The 16,116-nt window shown below is 31.8% G+C and overlaps 3 protein-coding genes across 3 annotated transcripts; all 3 read left to right on the forward strand.

The window, feature by feature from the left end:
- Positions 1–1,113: 1,113 nt before the first annotated feature.
- On the forward strand, positions 1,114–7,720 carry LOC120076334 (WAT1-related protein At4g08290-like). Its single transcript, XM_039030129.1, has 7 exons — positions 1,114–1,418; positions 1,575–1,637; positions 1,775–1,891; positions 1,985–2,225; positions 4,490–4,648; positions 5,769–5,920; positions 7,308–7,720. The coding sequence occupies exons 1-7, from the start codon at positions 1,174–1,176 to the stop codon at positions 7,483–7,485; spliced, it is 1,155 nt and encodes a 384-aa protein (XP_038886057.1). The 5' UTR covers positions 1,114–1,173; the 3' UTR covers positions 7,486–7,720.
- A 4,309-nt stretch (positions 7,721–12,029) lies between these two features.
- LOC120076238 lies at positions 12,030–12,547 on the forward strand. The gene is made up of 2 exons (XM_039030002.1): positions 12,030–12,280; positions 12,397–12,547. The coding sequence occupies exons 1-2, from the start codon at positions 12,030–12,032 to the stop codon at positions 12,545–12,547; spliced, it is 402 nt and encodes a 133-aa protein (XP_038885930.1).
- A 499-nt stretch (positions 12,548–13,046) lies between these two features.
- On the forward strand, positions 13,047–15,174 carry LOC120076721. Its single transcript, XM_039030616.1, has 3 exons — positions 13,047–13,525; positions 13,621–13,695; positions 14,987–15,174. The coding sequence occupies exons 1-3, from the start codon at positions 13,228–13,230 to the stop codon at positions 15,028–15,030; spliced, it is 417 nt and encodes a 138-aa protein (XP_038886544.1). The 5' UTR covers positions 13,047–13,227; the 3' UTR covers positions 15,031–15,174.
- Positions 15,175–16,116: the final 942 nt, after the last annotated feature.

Consider the following 16,116-nt stretch of genomic DNA (forward strand, 5'->3'; position numbering starts at 1 on the left):
CCTTCAATTTTAGGTATTGTATCAATTTAAACCCTAAACTAATAATTGTATCAATTTAAACCCTTAACTTTGAGGATTGTATCAATTTTAATCCCAAACTGATATTTGTATCAATTTAAACTTTGAACTTTCATAATTGTGTCAATTTAAACCCTCCATTATGTTTTATTCGGATACACTTCAGAATGTTTAGCGTTTAAATTGATATAATTATTAGTTTGAGGTTGAAATTGATACAAATCCCAAAGTTCAAAGCTTAAATTGATACACACTCAAAGTCCAAAGTTTAAATTGATAAAATTTTTAGTTTATGGTTTAAATTGATACAATTCTCAAAATTTAGGGATATAAATTGATATTTGTCCTTATTATTATTATTATTTAACAAATTTTCATAAGAATTGACTAAAAAAAAACTAAATTTAAGATTTATTAAAAGTATTAGAACATATTTTAGCATTTATTAAAAGTACAGGAAATAAAATTGAGGACAATTAAAAGTACAACAATCAAAATTGAGCAACTTCTATATTATAGAGATCAAAATGATATTTTTTTTTTTTTGGACATTATGGATGCTATATTCTTTTTCTACCTTAAGAATTAATTAAATATTGTAAAAACATTGTACTAATTTGTTCTTTCACTCTTTTTTATTGTGGAGTTGAAAAAATTACAATTAAATAACAACTTTCATTCCAATCCTTCCTAATTTTCTCTCTTTATCTTTAGCTTCAAAAAAGTCTTACCAAATATATACATGTACATAGTTCATACTCTTTTGAATGTCTTTTCTAATTAACATATGAAGGGAAATTTTTTATTTGATATTAATTGTGCATATATACTCTTCTTTTTAAGTCACGCATAGCATAAGTCTTTTAGGTGTGCTAAAGTATAAGCTCTTACATGCATATATTCTTACACAAGTGTGTGCATATATATCTGTCTCTTATACACATCTAGATGTGTATAAGATATATATATATATATATTCCACGATATGCATTCTTTTAAATGTCATTGATTGACCATCACCTAAAATTTAAACCAAACGATCTATTTGGTAATTAGTTTTAGTGCCTCTTAGTCATATTTTTTCTTTCCCATTAATTATTTCCTTTATTAAACAACACGTTCAAATTTTCTTCTATATAAAGGGATGCCACTCCAATGAAGTTTCTCATATTCTCTCTTTTATTGTCACTTCTCACTAAGCTAAAGATGGTGGGTGAGAACTCTATTGTGAGTAAGTTGAAGCCTTATATTCTAGTGGTGAGCCTACAATTTGGAATTGCAGGCATATATGTAATATGCATGGCCACTCTCACCAAAGGCATGAGTCGTTATGTTTTGATCGTGTATCGTAACACCGTTGCCGCTCTCTTTCTCGCTCCTTTCGCTCTAATCTTCGAAAGGTTTAATCATAAACTGATACTACTATATATGTGTGGAATGGAAATTGTATTGTAAATTTTGAAATTGATAGTACAAATTCATGTCAGTTGAATTTTCTTCATGTTGATTTATTATTTATTAGCTTAGTTCTTCAACTTTTGACAAAATCATTGCAGGAAAACAAGACCAAAGATGACACTCCCTGTCGCTTTGCAAATCATGGTCTTGGGTTTTCTAGAGTAAGAACGAGTTATTCTTGTCAATAACATGATATTATAATAAAAAAAGATACAAGAGTAATTAAATTCATATGATACGATATTTTTTTAACGAATGATATTAAAAGTTCTCGTGTTCGATTTCATGAATCAACCAGACCGGTTGTGGATCAAGGTTTCGGTTATCTAGGAATGACGTACACGTCAGCATCATTTACATCGGCCATCATGAACGCTGTGCCCTCTGTTACCTTTATCATTGCAGTAATTTTTCGGTAATTATTTATTTCTCCCATTGGTTAGAAATTGTATTTTTATTTATACCAATTTTTGGTATTCAAATTGTATTGTTTTTTAAATTGGTTCAGAGTGGAGCGTTTAAATATAAAACAAGTACGAGGGGTAGCCAAGGTAATTGGTACTTTGGTGACCTTCGCCGGAGCTTTGGTTATGACACTTTACAAAGGCCCAATTCTCGATTTCTTTTGGACTCATAAAACAAACAACCATGTTAACAGCAGTGGCGCCGCCGGCAATCAGCATTGGGTGGCCGGAACTTTGTTCATCCTTTTGGGCTGCGTGTCTTGGTCTTGTTTTTACATATTACAGGTAAGTTAACATCACTTATCAAACCTTCAACTATTACCTCATGACAATTATTATTAGGCTGTACTGAATTCCATATAAAAACTGTCCATGATAGTTTTTTACTGAACAGCACCTAAGTATTTTACTTAGCTTATTGATAACATCATTTTGTATTTGTCAGATTTTGTGTTTTTTTTTTTTTTTTTGGGGATGATTTTATTTTCGTAAGCTTTTTTTAATCAAAATTGAATTTTACCCTTTTGAGAATTTTATTATTATTATTATTATTCCATACGTTTGCTATTTTCCAAATCTTTTTACTTTCTATTCGATCGTATCAACTTCTTTTCTTTAACTTTTTATATTCAAAATTGTGAAAAGTGAAGAAGGGAAAAGGTGTGCATGATCATACAATGAGCTTTAATTTTTCAATTCGACCAACTTTATTTTTAGGCTAAATGCATGACTTTGTACAATCTATACTATTAAATTGCAAGAGGCTTTACATTTTTAGATATAAATTTAAAGTTTGTAACTAGCTATTTTGAACATGCATATGCGTTATTTATTTATTTTTATTTTTTTTTATCAAGTTCAACAAGTGCTTGCTATATGTTATGAAAATGTGAAATAAAGATAGGAAAATCATAGGGGAAAAAATAACATCATGATGGAATATTAAAATTCTAGCCCAAAGCTCTGATTGAGTTAACTATTTGACACTTTCAAGGGAAATGAGTTTTTTTTTTTTTTTTTTTTCTTCCTTGTTTCTTGTGAAAAGTCTAATGAAAAACACCCAACTTCCTCACTTAAAACAAATAAATGAGTTTTAAAAACTAAGGGACATTTGAGACAACGACTAGAAGTTGGTGGAGTGTATTATTATAATCCATTCTCTTTGGGGCACCAAATATAATAATGGTATATACAACTATTTATTTATAACTTACAATTAAGTATATTAAATACTATTTCAAACCCCTCTTTGCTAAAGTATTTACTATTGGTTACTCATTCTCTATTTTCTTCTTTGCTACAGTGTCTATTATTTCCTACCCAAACAAAAATAGTTTACATCCTAAACACAAATTATTATAACTCAAACTAAAATAGTCCATATCTCAAATACTAACTATTATAACCCACTGATTATTATAACCCAGAAACTATAATAACCAACTCAACGTCCCAAATGCCGATTGTGGAGAAAAAATTCTTATAATACTACAACATAAATTAAATGTTTCAATAAAAGTCTCTAGAAAAATTAAACCATATCATACGAGGTTCTGCAAGTAACAAAACTTCAAACTAAAAAAATTAGATAAAATTGTCAGGGGTAAACAAAGTCTTACATTAGTTATAGAAGAATTAAATCATCCATGGAAAATAAGTAAGGGTACAAGACCTTTTGGCTGGTTCTAAAAGCAAAATTATGAAGGTATACGTCCTAAGTGAACAATATATCACATAAATGAGATAGGTGGAAGGTTACGTTATTCTTATCAATTGGTATTAGAGTCATGATCTAAATTATTAACCATGTTGTGTAGGTGAGATTGTCAACAATATCTTACAAAAGTTGTGAGTTCTTGTGTGGGTGAATCCTCATATCAGAAAAAAAAAAAAAAAAAAGAAGTAATACTTATGCGACAGAGCAAGTAAATCTCTATTAAATCATGCATGTAGATTTGGATGGAGAGTGTAAACCTATTAGGTTGAGTAGACTAATAGGAGGAGTATATAAGGGAAAGAGATTAAGAATCATTTTGGATTGATTAGAAAAAAAGAGTTTTTCGAAAAAGTCGTATTTTTAAAACTCTTTTGATTAAAAAAAGTTTTAAATGCACTTTAAAAATATTTAAAAAGTTATTTTTAATGATTGTCAAACAATTTAATTTTTTCAAAATAATTTATTTTTAATATTAAATACTTACAAAGTTAAATCAAACTCATTCTAAGAATGCACATGCAACAAGTGGGTGACACCAAGTGTATTCCAAAAAGATGATATGTATATAGTTATACTCTATCTGATTTTGCTTTTGACTTTGATAAGAGCTAAACTGTCGTAGGCAGTCATGAGTGGACAGATAAAGGGATATTCAAGATGGTATTTTATTCGAGAAGAGGATTGTTAGATGAAAACAAAGTTAGAATTTTTTATGTCTTAAATAAACAATATCACACCATTGTATAAATGAATAGAAGTTTTGTTGTCCTTATCAAAACCGCGACAAACCCATATGTTTGTAAACTCTTGAATGGTTTCTTCTTAATTACAGTCTATAACAGTGAAAAGATACCCAGCGGAGCTATCTCTTTCGGCATTGATATGCTTGGCTGGTGCACTTCAAAGCACAGTGATAGCAGTAGCCATTGAACATCATGCTAGTGCATGGGCTGTGGGCTGGGACTCCAGGCTTCTAGCTCCTCTCTATACGGTATTTCTTTATTTTTTTCCCTACCCTATATCATATAATTATTTCATTACAAAATTCTATCTAATTAATCGCTTTCAATAAAAGCAGCCAAAGTGAGTTTAGTTTAGTGATATTGACATGACCTTCGTCTATAAAAATTGGAAGTTCGATCCCCACCCGTTATTGTTCTAAAACAATCCCTTTCAATAATAGATCATACCTTGTCCAATTTCATTTAAGTGTAAAGTTCTTTGAAATGAAATTAAAAATTTTCATTTATTGTATTTATATTCAAACTTTTCGGAGTTAAATTATATATCTAATGTTTTAAATTTTGTTTTTAATAGGTTTATAATTTTTTTAAAATCAAAAAGAAAAAAAGTTATAAATTCTTCTCCTCTTTAAATGCATGTCCAAAAAGTCTATAATATCTGTCAAAGTGAGCATATATATCTAATCAGTTGACATATAGCATATGTTAATGATTAAAAATTTAATGGTTTGAATCTTATCACTCTTTTATATATTCCATATAATATTACCGTATTAGACACAAAATTGAAAATCGAATTTTTTTTTTCTTTGCCATTATTTGACTTTTTGTTGTTTGTGGTCTTTTAAACTTAATCCTATTTTCAAATTTCTTTGTTATACCAGAAATTTTTTTTTTAATCAAATCAAATTAAAAAAAAGTACTTTTTAATATATATATATATACACACATATATATACATATAGGTTTTTGAATTTTACTAAAAAATAAAATGATACTTTAAAAAAACGAAAAATATTTCAAATGGTAAAATGTTGAAAATATTTACAAGATATAGCAAAATTTTAGAACTATCGATTATAGAAGCTGATAGATATTGATAGACTTCTATGTCTATCAATTTTAAAATTTTACTATATTTTATAAATATTTTGTTTTATTTTTCTATATTTAAAAATGATCCTAAAAAAAAGGTAAAAATCATTAAAAATTTGTGAGAAGAAATATCAATTAATTTAAAAAATATAAAATTTAAAAAACCAAATTATTACCAAATCGGGATAAAGGGACATAGAGATGGTTAGTTTCTTTCCCTTATGGTGAATGGTTTTGGTATTAATAAGTGGATTTGAATAATGATTTGTTCAGGGAATAGTTGGTTCAGGAATTGCATATTACTTTCAAGCTTTGGTTATGAAGACAAGAGGCCCTGTATTTGTCACAGCTTTCAATCCTTTATGTATGATTGTTGTCACTATTATCTCCTCCATTGTTCTCGCTGAGAAAATTCATCTTGGAAGGTATTTATTTATTTATTTGTTACTTAATTGACAATAATCATCACATATTTTTGTTTGTTCAATAAGTGAACTATGAAAATTTAAATCCCTAATCTCGAGAAACGAAATTCATATGCCAATTATGATTGTGTAGTTAAGCTCACTTTGGCTAAATTCTCATCCACATCGAGCACTACTAATCTCTTAAAAAAATCATAATTTTATATAATTATATTTTTAATATTTTTAATAAATAGGTTAAAAAATAAATTGACGAACGTACTAGATACAAAATTGAAAGTTTAGAGTATCAGTTAGACATAAAATTTAATTTTTAATAGATCAATCAATTATTAAAGCCTCATTTGATAACCATTTGGTTTTTTGTTTTGTTTTTTTAAAATTAAGCCAATTTTATCCACATTTCTTACAATGATTTGCATCTTTCTTAAATACAATGGTTGAATTTTTAGCCAAATTCCAAAAGCAAAAACAATTTTTTGAAAGCTACATTTTTTTAGTTCTCAAAATTTGACTTGGGTTTTTTAAACTATTGGTGAAAAGTAGATAACAAAAGAAATTTGGATGTAGAAATAGAGTCCATAGACTTAATTTTAAAAAACAAAATAAAATAACAAAATGGTTTCAAATGGTGTTTAAAAATTTTGATTATGACATACTAGACATAGATAAAATCTTAGACTAATTAAACTCAAAAAATCATGAAACTATTTAAAGTTCATCAGCTAAATAGAACCATTTAAAAATTGCATGACTAAATCTACAATTTAATGAAATAAGTTTTGATTAATTTACAAAGTTCAAGAAGCATAGGTTTGTTTAATTTATGTTTCAAGTTTCAACTAGTTTAAAGAAGAAAGTTACATATAGATATAAATTTGCCAAACTTGGGAGTTTATATTTGAAATTTATTTTAAATAATAAAACTATTGAAAATATTTATAAATAATAGTAAAACATCACAGTCTATTTGTGATAGACCGCCATATATTACTATTAATGTCGAGATAGTAGATTATCACGATTTATAGCAAATAGACTTGTGAAATTTTACTATGTTTATAAATATTTTAGTTCATTTTCATATATTTAAAAACAAAAATTTTATACCATTTTAAACGCAATTCTTGAATTAATAAATTCAAGTGGATCATTAAAATTAATTTAAATAAAATTTGTACTATTAATTGTTTTTAAATTAATATTCTAAAAGTTAGAAGTTTGATCGCTCGAATTGGTATCGTTAACGCAATGCTTTAATATTTGAAAATGACGCATGAAACTTTGGTGAAGAATCTTATCCATAGTTGTGTTTATGTTTCAAGGTTATAAACTTATATTATTTCTTTGGCTAATTAATTAATTGCCACTTTTTTGCAAACACCAGTGTTATTGGAGCCATTATCATCGCGATTGGGCTTTACTCAGTCGTTTGGGGCAAAAACAAAGATTATTCCACCGCCGCCCACCTCCATAAGCCTAACGACGCCGCCGTGCCGGAGCTTCCAATTACTGCCTCTAAACTCCCCGCCGAACAAGATGCTCATCTTCAGCCTCCAAAATGAATTTAATATATATTGTCGCCGCCCAAATACAATCCCTTTTAAACCTCTCTGTGTAACCTTTAGTTTTTCTTTTTTCTTTTTCTTTTTTTTAATTGAGTTGATGATGTGATCTCATAGATGAGAGTACATGTCCAAAATCATTTGAATTATGCTCAAATTGATTTTATTCTCCGAGCTTTAAATATGGTGCGTGTATAGAGTACTATAATAATATCTTTGATTTGCACCATACCTAACACGAATGAATATTATATCATTTTTTTTTTTCAAAAGTGACAATATATTGCAAAAGAGCAACCTTCTAATCTGAGATGAAGGCAAAATTAAACAAAAGCAACATAAAAGAGCAAAGCTGACAAAAAAAAAAAAAAAAAAAGACAAACTCACAACTCAAGTCTGAAGAAACCATCGAAATTACAATAAAAGAAACTATCGTAAGTCCTTTGACAAGTCAAAAGTATCTCGTAAGTTCACCAAAAGTTCAGATTCATTAGCCACAACGCGATAATCGACAACCAAAGTGGAGATATCATCTCGAGCGAACATCACCAAAGGAAGGGAAGAATTGACAGTACCTTTAAGCAACACTAACATCATAATCACCATCAGATTATTAATCACAAAACTGGACCTAAGAACGTAGCTCTGAGCTCCCACCCCTAAAGAACCTTAAGTAGGAACAACAATTAATCCCTTAGATAGAGGGGAAAACAACCCCACAACTTGGCCCCTCATGAAGAGCAGTGATCGAACCATCAGCAAAGTAGGAGCCAAACGTACTTAAAGAGAAACACCCTATCAAATCCCCTGACCCACACTTATTAACAAAATCACCAAAACATCTGCACTAAGCACACTTGCAACCCTCCAAGAAAACTATACTAGGATCTTAAAACCCTCTCCCCGCAACCGAACCGTCACAAATGGGAAAAATGATCATCTACTACAAGAAATAGCGTTTTTATAGAGTTATATTGGATGCTACAGTAATGTATGAAGGTATAGCTTATTTACTATGCTAAAAAAACATTTAATAGCCTCTTTTATTAAAACTATACTATGTTTATATAGCTAAGATAATATGCTATCTTTAATTTATAATAGCACTTTTTAACACTATAATATAGTATTTATAGCTTTAATCTTGCGCTATAGTAAGGTTATTTAGTTTTTTCTAATAGCTATAATTACTATAATAATCTTTTTATAGCACTTTTTTTGCACTTTATAAATTCTGTTATAGCTTTACTCATGGATATAAAAGGTACAATTTTTTTTTCTCAACAAGAATAATTTGTATATCATTCTTCATGTTTACATTAAAAATAAACTCGTAACTCGAACTCAACCCATATGTTTAAATATTTCATAACACATTAAATACATTATATTAATTATATCACATATAATTAATTTAAATTAATTATATCATATATAATCAACCCCTCAATTAATTTGAACAATTCAAATTAATCCAAGATTAATTCTCAATAATCCCTATTGAGTATAAAAATCAGCTTTTCATGTATGTATGTGTCATATGTGGATTAGAGAAGTGTATATGTTTCCACCAGAGATAGGTATCTAGCGGACATAGATGCCTAGCCTGACTTCAGTAGTGGGATTACTTACTGAGTATTTTATACTCATCCTTTCTCATGTTGTTGTTTCAGATAAAGGTAGAGATGCATCGAAGATTGACAAGCGAAATCCGTGATCGAGCCGCTGAGACCAGTTCTATGCTTCCGTTCATGATATTTAGATTTCTTTTCATGTTTTTCAACTTTCAGTTTTGATGTTTGAAACTTACTATTAAGATTTGTTTTCAGACCTATTTATTATCATTTATGATTTATGGGTATCCTATCACCTGTTTTTAATATTTGAATTTAATGAAGGTGTTCTTAATTTATCTTATTTATTAAGCATTTATTTCACTATAAAAGGGTGTCGTTTTAAGTTCCATGCATGCATGTGTTTAGTAACGGTCTAACTTGAGCCTTAAGGGGGTCGGGTCGTTACAGTTGGTATCAGAGCCCATGTTTTGGGTTCTGTAGTCTAACTTACTATGTAAGTTCAGATTGTCTCTTTGGCCTATGCACGGATTCCTCGTCATTGCCAGGTATGTGTTATAAATTACAAGTTTTATGATAGTAGTACATGAAAATATTCATTTAGCTTAAATGCACCAGCTTTTTTTTAATGCTAGGTCAGTGACTCGTTAGAAGTTATTATAAGAGGATTATTAGTTACGACACTACAAAAGGAGAAAAATAAAATAGAGCAAATTATGATGTCACTTGGCACTAATTTTTCTTATGGAAATTATGTTAGAAACGAACAAATATATATACCTTAATTCAGAGATGTTAAAGGTTGATAAAACTATGTAGAGTTATGACAATTTGGGATTGAAGGTATTAAATGTTTAAGCTAAGGAATAAAATTTTCTTGACAAGAATTCATTAAGGACTAGTGTTATGTTCTATGGTGCAATTGGAGATAGTATAAATAAATTCCTTCACCGGCCACATTCTCGAAAATAAGGTTAAAAATTGTTTTATGGATAAGAAGGACAAGAAGAAGAGACGATGGATTTATTAAAGGTTTTGAGATATTAAAAACCTAACATTTTGAGAAGAATTTTAGAAAGGATTCATAAGTCATAATAACTTGGGTAATACACGACTTGATGGACTAGGTAAAGTATGTTTAATAATATGAAGAATTCTTTTGGAATATCTAGCTAAGTTGATGTCATTAACAGAATCTAAAATAGTTGGACATGACCTTCGACTTAAAGGGGATAAAGCAAGGTACTATTTGTTTAGGTTGAAGGATTATTTAAGTATACCTAGACTAAACCCAGAGCCTTACTGTGATGAGGAGATCCAAGTTAGGAAAATTTAAAGAAACAAAAGTCTTTTGGAGTTTAAAAGTATGTAAATTGGTAACGAAGAATTCTACAAGATGGAAATTCTTAGTGAGATAGATAAGATTTATGGAGGAGTTAAGTAAAATATAATTTAGTAAAGAGATTATGTTCCAGTTGGAAAGTGGGAAAAAAAAAAGAGGTGTCTTGAATTTAGTGGTTTATCAAATATAAGTGTGAAGGAGAGAAAAGTATCTAAGAAAGTTTACTCTTTTGGAAAGGGAAAGAAATGTAATGTGTTCAAAACTCTTAGTTAAGTATGGTTTGGATGCTTGATACGAGGGGTTACAAGGTATTTATTCTGGTGTAAAAGAAGAATACCTCATTATCATGTGAAACTTTGGGACAATATGTGTTGGATGGAAAGATAGCTTACATAGATGATTGGGTATGGAACTTTGTTTTAACACAAGAATCTGTTACCAAAATAAAAGGTTGAGAAAAGATAAGCTAAAATGGAGTTACTAGTAATAGTAGATGTTCACGAACTATTGACATGGTATGTTGTGGCTTCATTAGTTATGAGGTAAACCATTGAAGGTATTAGTAAGATTTAAGGGATTTTGACATAGTGTGCAAGATCGAATGAGCTAGCAAGACCATCAATTTGATTGAAAAAGGAAATTATCCCACTCGAGGTATACAAAAGTGGTATATGCACAAAAGTAAGTAAGCTGGATCTTCCATTGTCACCATTGGCAGTAAGTTAACTTGCTCTAGGGAGTACGAGTAAATCAAGCTATGACTTGTAAATCAAGAAGGTTTTATCGTAAAAACTAGCTTCAAGGATCAATTACGGTTATTACGAGTTTATGGAAATGTGTTATCAATTTACTGACGCTTTAGCATCCAGGGACTTCCAAACCTCATCTTTCAGAGGGAATTTTAGACTCATCCGCAATAAGGTCTAAGTAATGATATGTGATTGTTCGAAGGCTAAAAGAATGATATGAGGATTGACTCAAGCAAGTTTTATAGCCCATGACAGTATAGAGCCTCATGATGAGTTTCTTATGAATATGAGATTTAATTAGATAGAGTTATTCTTAGACATGTAGACACTAAGAAAGACATCATAGTCGGCGCTTTTAAAGTAGAAGCAGTTTCCAGTTGACTAGATTTGTTCTGGTACGTATCTTTAGATGACGCATTATATAGCATGACCAGTTTCTCCCCTACACATATGAAGTTTTCCCTGTGACAAAATGGTAAGCTCAGATATATGTTTTTAGTGGATAAGACTTTCTTAAGCTCGCGACAGTTTTCATAGTTCTTAGCTTGAACATGTTAAAGTATTGTTGGTTTTCAGCATATTAAGTTTCATAATTATATATGGAAGGGGTTGTCACATTGTTTTTATACTAGTTTCAGCTATGTCAAAGAACAACATTCGTTTTATATCTAGTTTTTGGAAGAGTCTCCAGTTAGTATTGGGTACACAATTATATTTTAGTACGACTTTTCACCCACAGACTGATGGTCAAACAGAACGTTTGAACCAAATATTGGAAGATATATTGTGCGCTTGTGCGATAGAGTTTTCAGGGAGTTGGGACTCTCACCTGCATTTTATGGAGTTGCGTATAATAACAGTTACCAGGCCACCATCGACATGTCGCCATTTGAGGCCCTATATGAGAAGAGTTGTAGGTCTCCTGTATGTTGGGATGAGGTAGATGAGAGAAATTTGTTAGGGCCTGAGCTAGTACAAACCACGAATGAGGCAATACAGAAGATTAGAGATCGTATGCAAACAAATCAAAGTAGACAAAATATTTACACTGATGTTAGACATAAAGACCTAAAGCTTGAAACTAGTGACGAAGTGTTCTTAAAAATGGCACAAATGAAAGGTGTTCTGAAGTTTGGAAGAAAAGGGAGGCTAAGTCCACGATTTATTGAGCCTTTTGAGGTCTTGGAGCGAATTGGCCACCGTCACTCTCTTCAGTTCATAATGTCTTCCATGTTTCGATGTTAAGGAAGTATGTGATGGATTCATCCCATGTGGTTGGCTTTGAGCCACTGCAGTTGAATGACAACTTGCGTTACGAGGAGAAGCCTGCAGAAATTCTCGCCAAAGAGGTAAAGACATTACGCCGTAAGGAGATAACATTTCTAAAAGTCATGTGACTGAATCACCAGTTCAAAAAGCCACTTGGAAGAGAGGGGATGAGATGAGGGCCCAGTACCTGAAGCTGTTCCAGGAATAAACTTTCGAGGATGAAAGTTCCATAAGTGGGGAAGAATGTAACACCCCTAATTTTGTTAGTAATGTAATTTCAGTAATTTCCTTTAATTGAGGGTATTTTTGAAATTTTGGACTTTTAAGTGTAATTGTTGGATTTTAATTATTTAAAGTTGGAAATTTATGTTGGAAATTGATATCAAGAATTAATGTCGTTTTGAAGGAGATTAGTTAAGTTCTTTTTGGAATTGGGAATGGTAAGGGAAAGAGGGATTAAAAATAAAATTTGGAAGAGGAAAGGATAAAATAATAGGAAATAAGATATCATAAAATAAAGTAAAGTATTTTCATTTATTTTATTTTATATTCATATTATATTTTAATATTTAATTATTTTTCTTTTAACCTCAACCTCTCTCTCCCTCACACGCAACTCCCCCCCCCCACCCCAAATTTTTTCCCCTCTCGCCATTGGGACTCGCGCCGCCCTTATCCCTCACCATTCAGCCTCCAGTCGTCATGTGCCTTCGATGTCAAGGTTCGTTCGCTCGCCATCTGCATTTCGTCCTTCGCCTAGTCATTTAATCCACACGACCCACCACCGAATCCAACTGACCGCCTCCTCATGCCGCACGATGCTGCTCACCATTCGTGGGGTGCAGGTCATGCCACCGTGAGTCGCCCAGCCTCGTCAGCTGCCAGATCTGAGTCGAAGCTTCCACAGCCACACCGCCCAGCCTTCAGCCACTACCCAAATCGAAAGCCAAACATTCGCCGTGCCGCGCCTCTGCAAAAACCTAGCCGCTCGCGTCTGCACAGTCATGGCACCCAACCGCTCACATCCACGCCACCCTCGTCCAATGCTCCCCAGTCGCGTCGCCCAGCCCCTACAGCCGTCATAGCTGTCGTCAAATATGTTTTGGGTAAGATTTTAGTTTTAGGTGTTTTCCTTGAAGTTTTGGTGTTGTTTTTTTTTAAAACATATTTTGGTTAAAATTCACTATGATTGGACTTTCAGAAGCAATATTCGAAAGCTTTTGGGACGTTGCTCATCGAGGAAGAGACCAATTTTTGACAAAAATTGTTAGATTTGGTAAGTTTTGGGTAACTAGTTGGGCTGGTTGTCTTTTGGGTTAAGAGTACTTATGAAAAAGTAAGTTATTCATTTTGGATTCAAATTATGTTGAGGTTGGCCATTGGGATTGAGTTTTGGAAATTGTTTTGGGGCCAAGCACAACTTTGGTAAGTTAAATTTGGGGACATTTGGTTTACTTTAGTTAATTGGATTTAGACCTCAAAGATGAGTTTAAAACTTCGGATTTATTATTTTTGGACCAGGGATGCTAAATTAATATTTGTAGTTTATGTTATAGGGTGGATTCAAAGTCTTCCAAGACTAGATGCGCATATAGATGTTTGAATGCCAGCATAATTTGAGTCTATTATTATTCTTGGAGATCCTACTGAATCTGGGGATGATGAGATGTATATGTGTGTTATGAGACTAGGACGACGAGATGTATATGTATGTTATAGAACTATGATGATGAGATGTATATCTATGTTATGAGACTAGGATGACGAGAGGTATATGTATGTTGTAGAGCCATGATGTTGAGGTGTATATGTATGTTATAGAACCATGTTGTGATACTTGAGATGTTGAGATTGTGATAGTGTCCTCATTGATTAGTTAGGTGCCCACTAGAGGTTGTGTTTCCTTCGGGATTCACCAGAAGTTGTGGTTTCCTTTGCGATCCATCAGAGGTTGTGTTTCTTTCGGGATTCACTAGAGGTGGTGTTATGCTTCAGGATTCACCAGAGGTTATGTTTTCTTCAGGATTTACCAGAGGTTGTGTTTTCTTCAGGATTTACCAGAGGTTATATTTCCTTCGGGATTCACTAGAGGCTGTGTTTCCTTCGGGATTCACTAGAGGTTGTGTTTCCTTCGAGATTCACTAGAGGTTGTGTTTCCGTCAGGATTCACCAGAGGTTGTGTTTCCTTCGGGATTCACTAGTGGTGGTGGTTTCCTTCGGGATTCACCTGAGGTTGTGTTTCCTTCGGGATTCACTAGAGGTAGTGGTTTCCTTCGGGATCACCAGAGGTTGTGTTTCCTTCGAGATTCACTAGAGGTGGCGCTTCCCTTTGGGATTCACTAGAGGTTTTGGGTCGTACGAGACTTACTAGAGGTAGTGGGCATACTTAACTACAATAGGATAAAAATCAGCTTTTCATGTATGTATGTGTCATATGTGGATTAGAGAAGTGTATATGTTTCCACCAGAGATAGGTATCTAGCGGACATAGATGCCTAGCCTGACTTCAGTAGTGGGATTACTTACTGAGTATTTTATACTCATCCTTTCTCATGTTGTTGTTTCAGATAAAGGTAGAGATGCATCGAAGATTGACAAGCGAAATCCGTGATCGAGCCGCTGAGACCAGTTCTATGCTTCCGTTCATGATATTTAGATTTCTTTTCATGTTTTTCAACTTTCAGTTTTGATGTTTGAAACTTACTATTAAGATTTGTTTTCAGACCTATTTATTATCATTTATGATTTACGGGTACCCTATCGTCTGTTTTTAATATTTGAATTTATCATATTTATTTAGCATTTATTTCACTATAAAAGAGTGTCGTTTTAAGTTCCATACATGCATGTGTTTAATAATAGTCTAACTTAAGTCATAGGGGGTCGGGTCGTTACATGATTGATCAGGATCAGATCATTTGTACTACTTTACAACAAATGCAATATCTACAAAGCGGGTCGTATTCATATTGTCACTAGGATAAGACCTCAAATCTTATCCATCTACTACAAACCATTTAGGTTATCACTTAAACATAATCCACTTGTATGTCTCTACATACATGTTTCAGCTACAAAAGATAATCTCGAATGTTAGTTTAGTTGTTTTTTGGGTTAATGCTACTAAATGTCAAATAAAATATCTCATACCTCAGATTTTATTAAATAAATAAATCATTCATATATTACAATTAAAAAGTACATGACCCATGAGATTTAAGGCATCAACCCCAACAAATGAAAAATAAACGAGATTAGAACTCTAATCCACATTCAATAGTTGTTTTATTCGATTTTCCTTGATATTTTTCTCTATTCGACTTGATTCTTAATATAAAATATTTCTGAAAACAACACACATGTTTAGCCATGTTAAAATAATCTCATCAATCTCTCACTAGCGTTAGTGGAACTAACTCAAGCTACACCTGTCTTCTTTCCATCACAAGATCAGGGAAAATTAGCAAACCAAATATGCTCTGTATATGATGATAAACGGGGCCAAAGAGAAAAAGAACTTCTAAACCCAAAGAACCCTTTTTGTTGAGCTGATCCAAGGACACTAATGGAAAAAGTAGCTGTCATGTCTAGCTTCTCTTATGGCACATTGCTCAAAAAAGGGGTAAAACTTTTCTTTCTCTTCTCATTCTAATTTCATTTCAATAAAAAAGTTACTAAAAGTTAGGGAAAAATTCTC

Source organism: Benincasa hispida, chromosome 4 (genome assembly GCF_009727055.1).
Source record: "Benincasa hispida cultivar B227 chromosome 4, ASM972705v1, whole genome shotgun sequence".
Classification (NCBI taxonomy): Eukaryota; Viridiplantae; Streptophyta; class Magnoliopsida; order Cucurbitales; family Cucurbitaceae; genus Benincasa; species Benincasa hispida.

Excerpts from the sequence above, each read along its gene's own strand:
- LOC120076721 (XM_039030616.1), top strand. The coding sequence starts at position 13,228 with ATGCCGCACGATGCTGCTCACCATTCGTGGGGTGCAGGTCATGCCACC. Across the intron at positions 13,526-13,620 it reads TGTCGTCAAATATGTTTTGG|AAGCAATATTCGAAAGCTTT; the intron begins GTAAGATTTTAG and ends TTGGACTTTCAG. Across the intron at positions 13,696-14,986 it reads GACAAAAATTGTTAGATTTG|ATAAAGGTAGAGATGCATCG; the intron begins GTAAGTTTTGGG and ends TTGTTGTTTCAG.
- LOC120076238 (XM_039030002.1), top strand. The coding sequence starts at position 12,030 with ATGTCGCCATTTGAGGCCCTATATGAGAAGAGTTGTAGGTCTCCTGTA. Across the intron at positions 12,281-12,396 it reads CAAATGAAAGGTGTTCTGAA|GAAGTATGTGATGGATTCAT; the intron begins GTTTGGAAGAAA and ends TTCGATGTTAAG.
- LOC120076334 (XM_039030129.1), top strand. The coding sequence starts at position 1,174 with ATGAAGTTTCTCATATTCTCTCTTTTATTGTCACTTCTCACTAAGCTA. Across the intron at positions 1,419-1,574 it reads TTCGCTCTAATCTTCGAAAG|GAAAACAAGACCAAAGATGA; the intron begins GTTTAATCATAA and ends AAATCATTGCAG. Across the intron at positions 4,649-5,768 it reads TTCTAGCTCCTCTCTATACG|GGAATAGTTGGTTCAGGAAT; the intron begins GTATTTCTTTAT and ends TGATTTGTTCAG.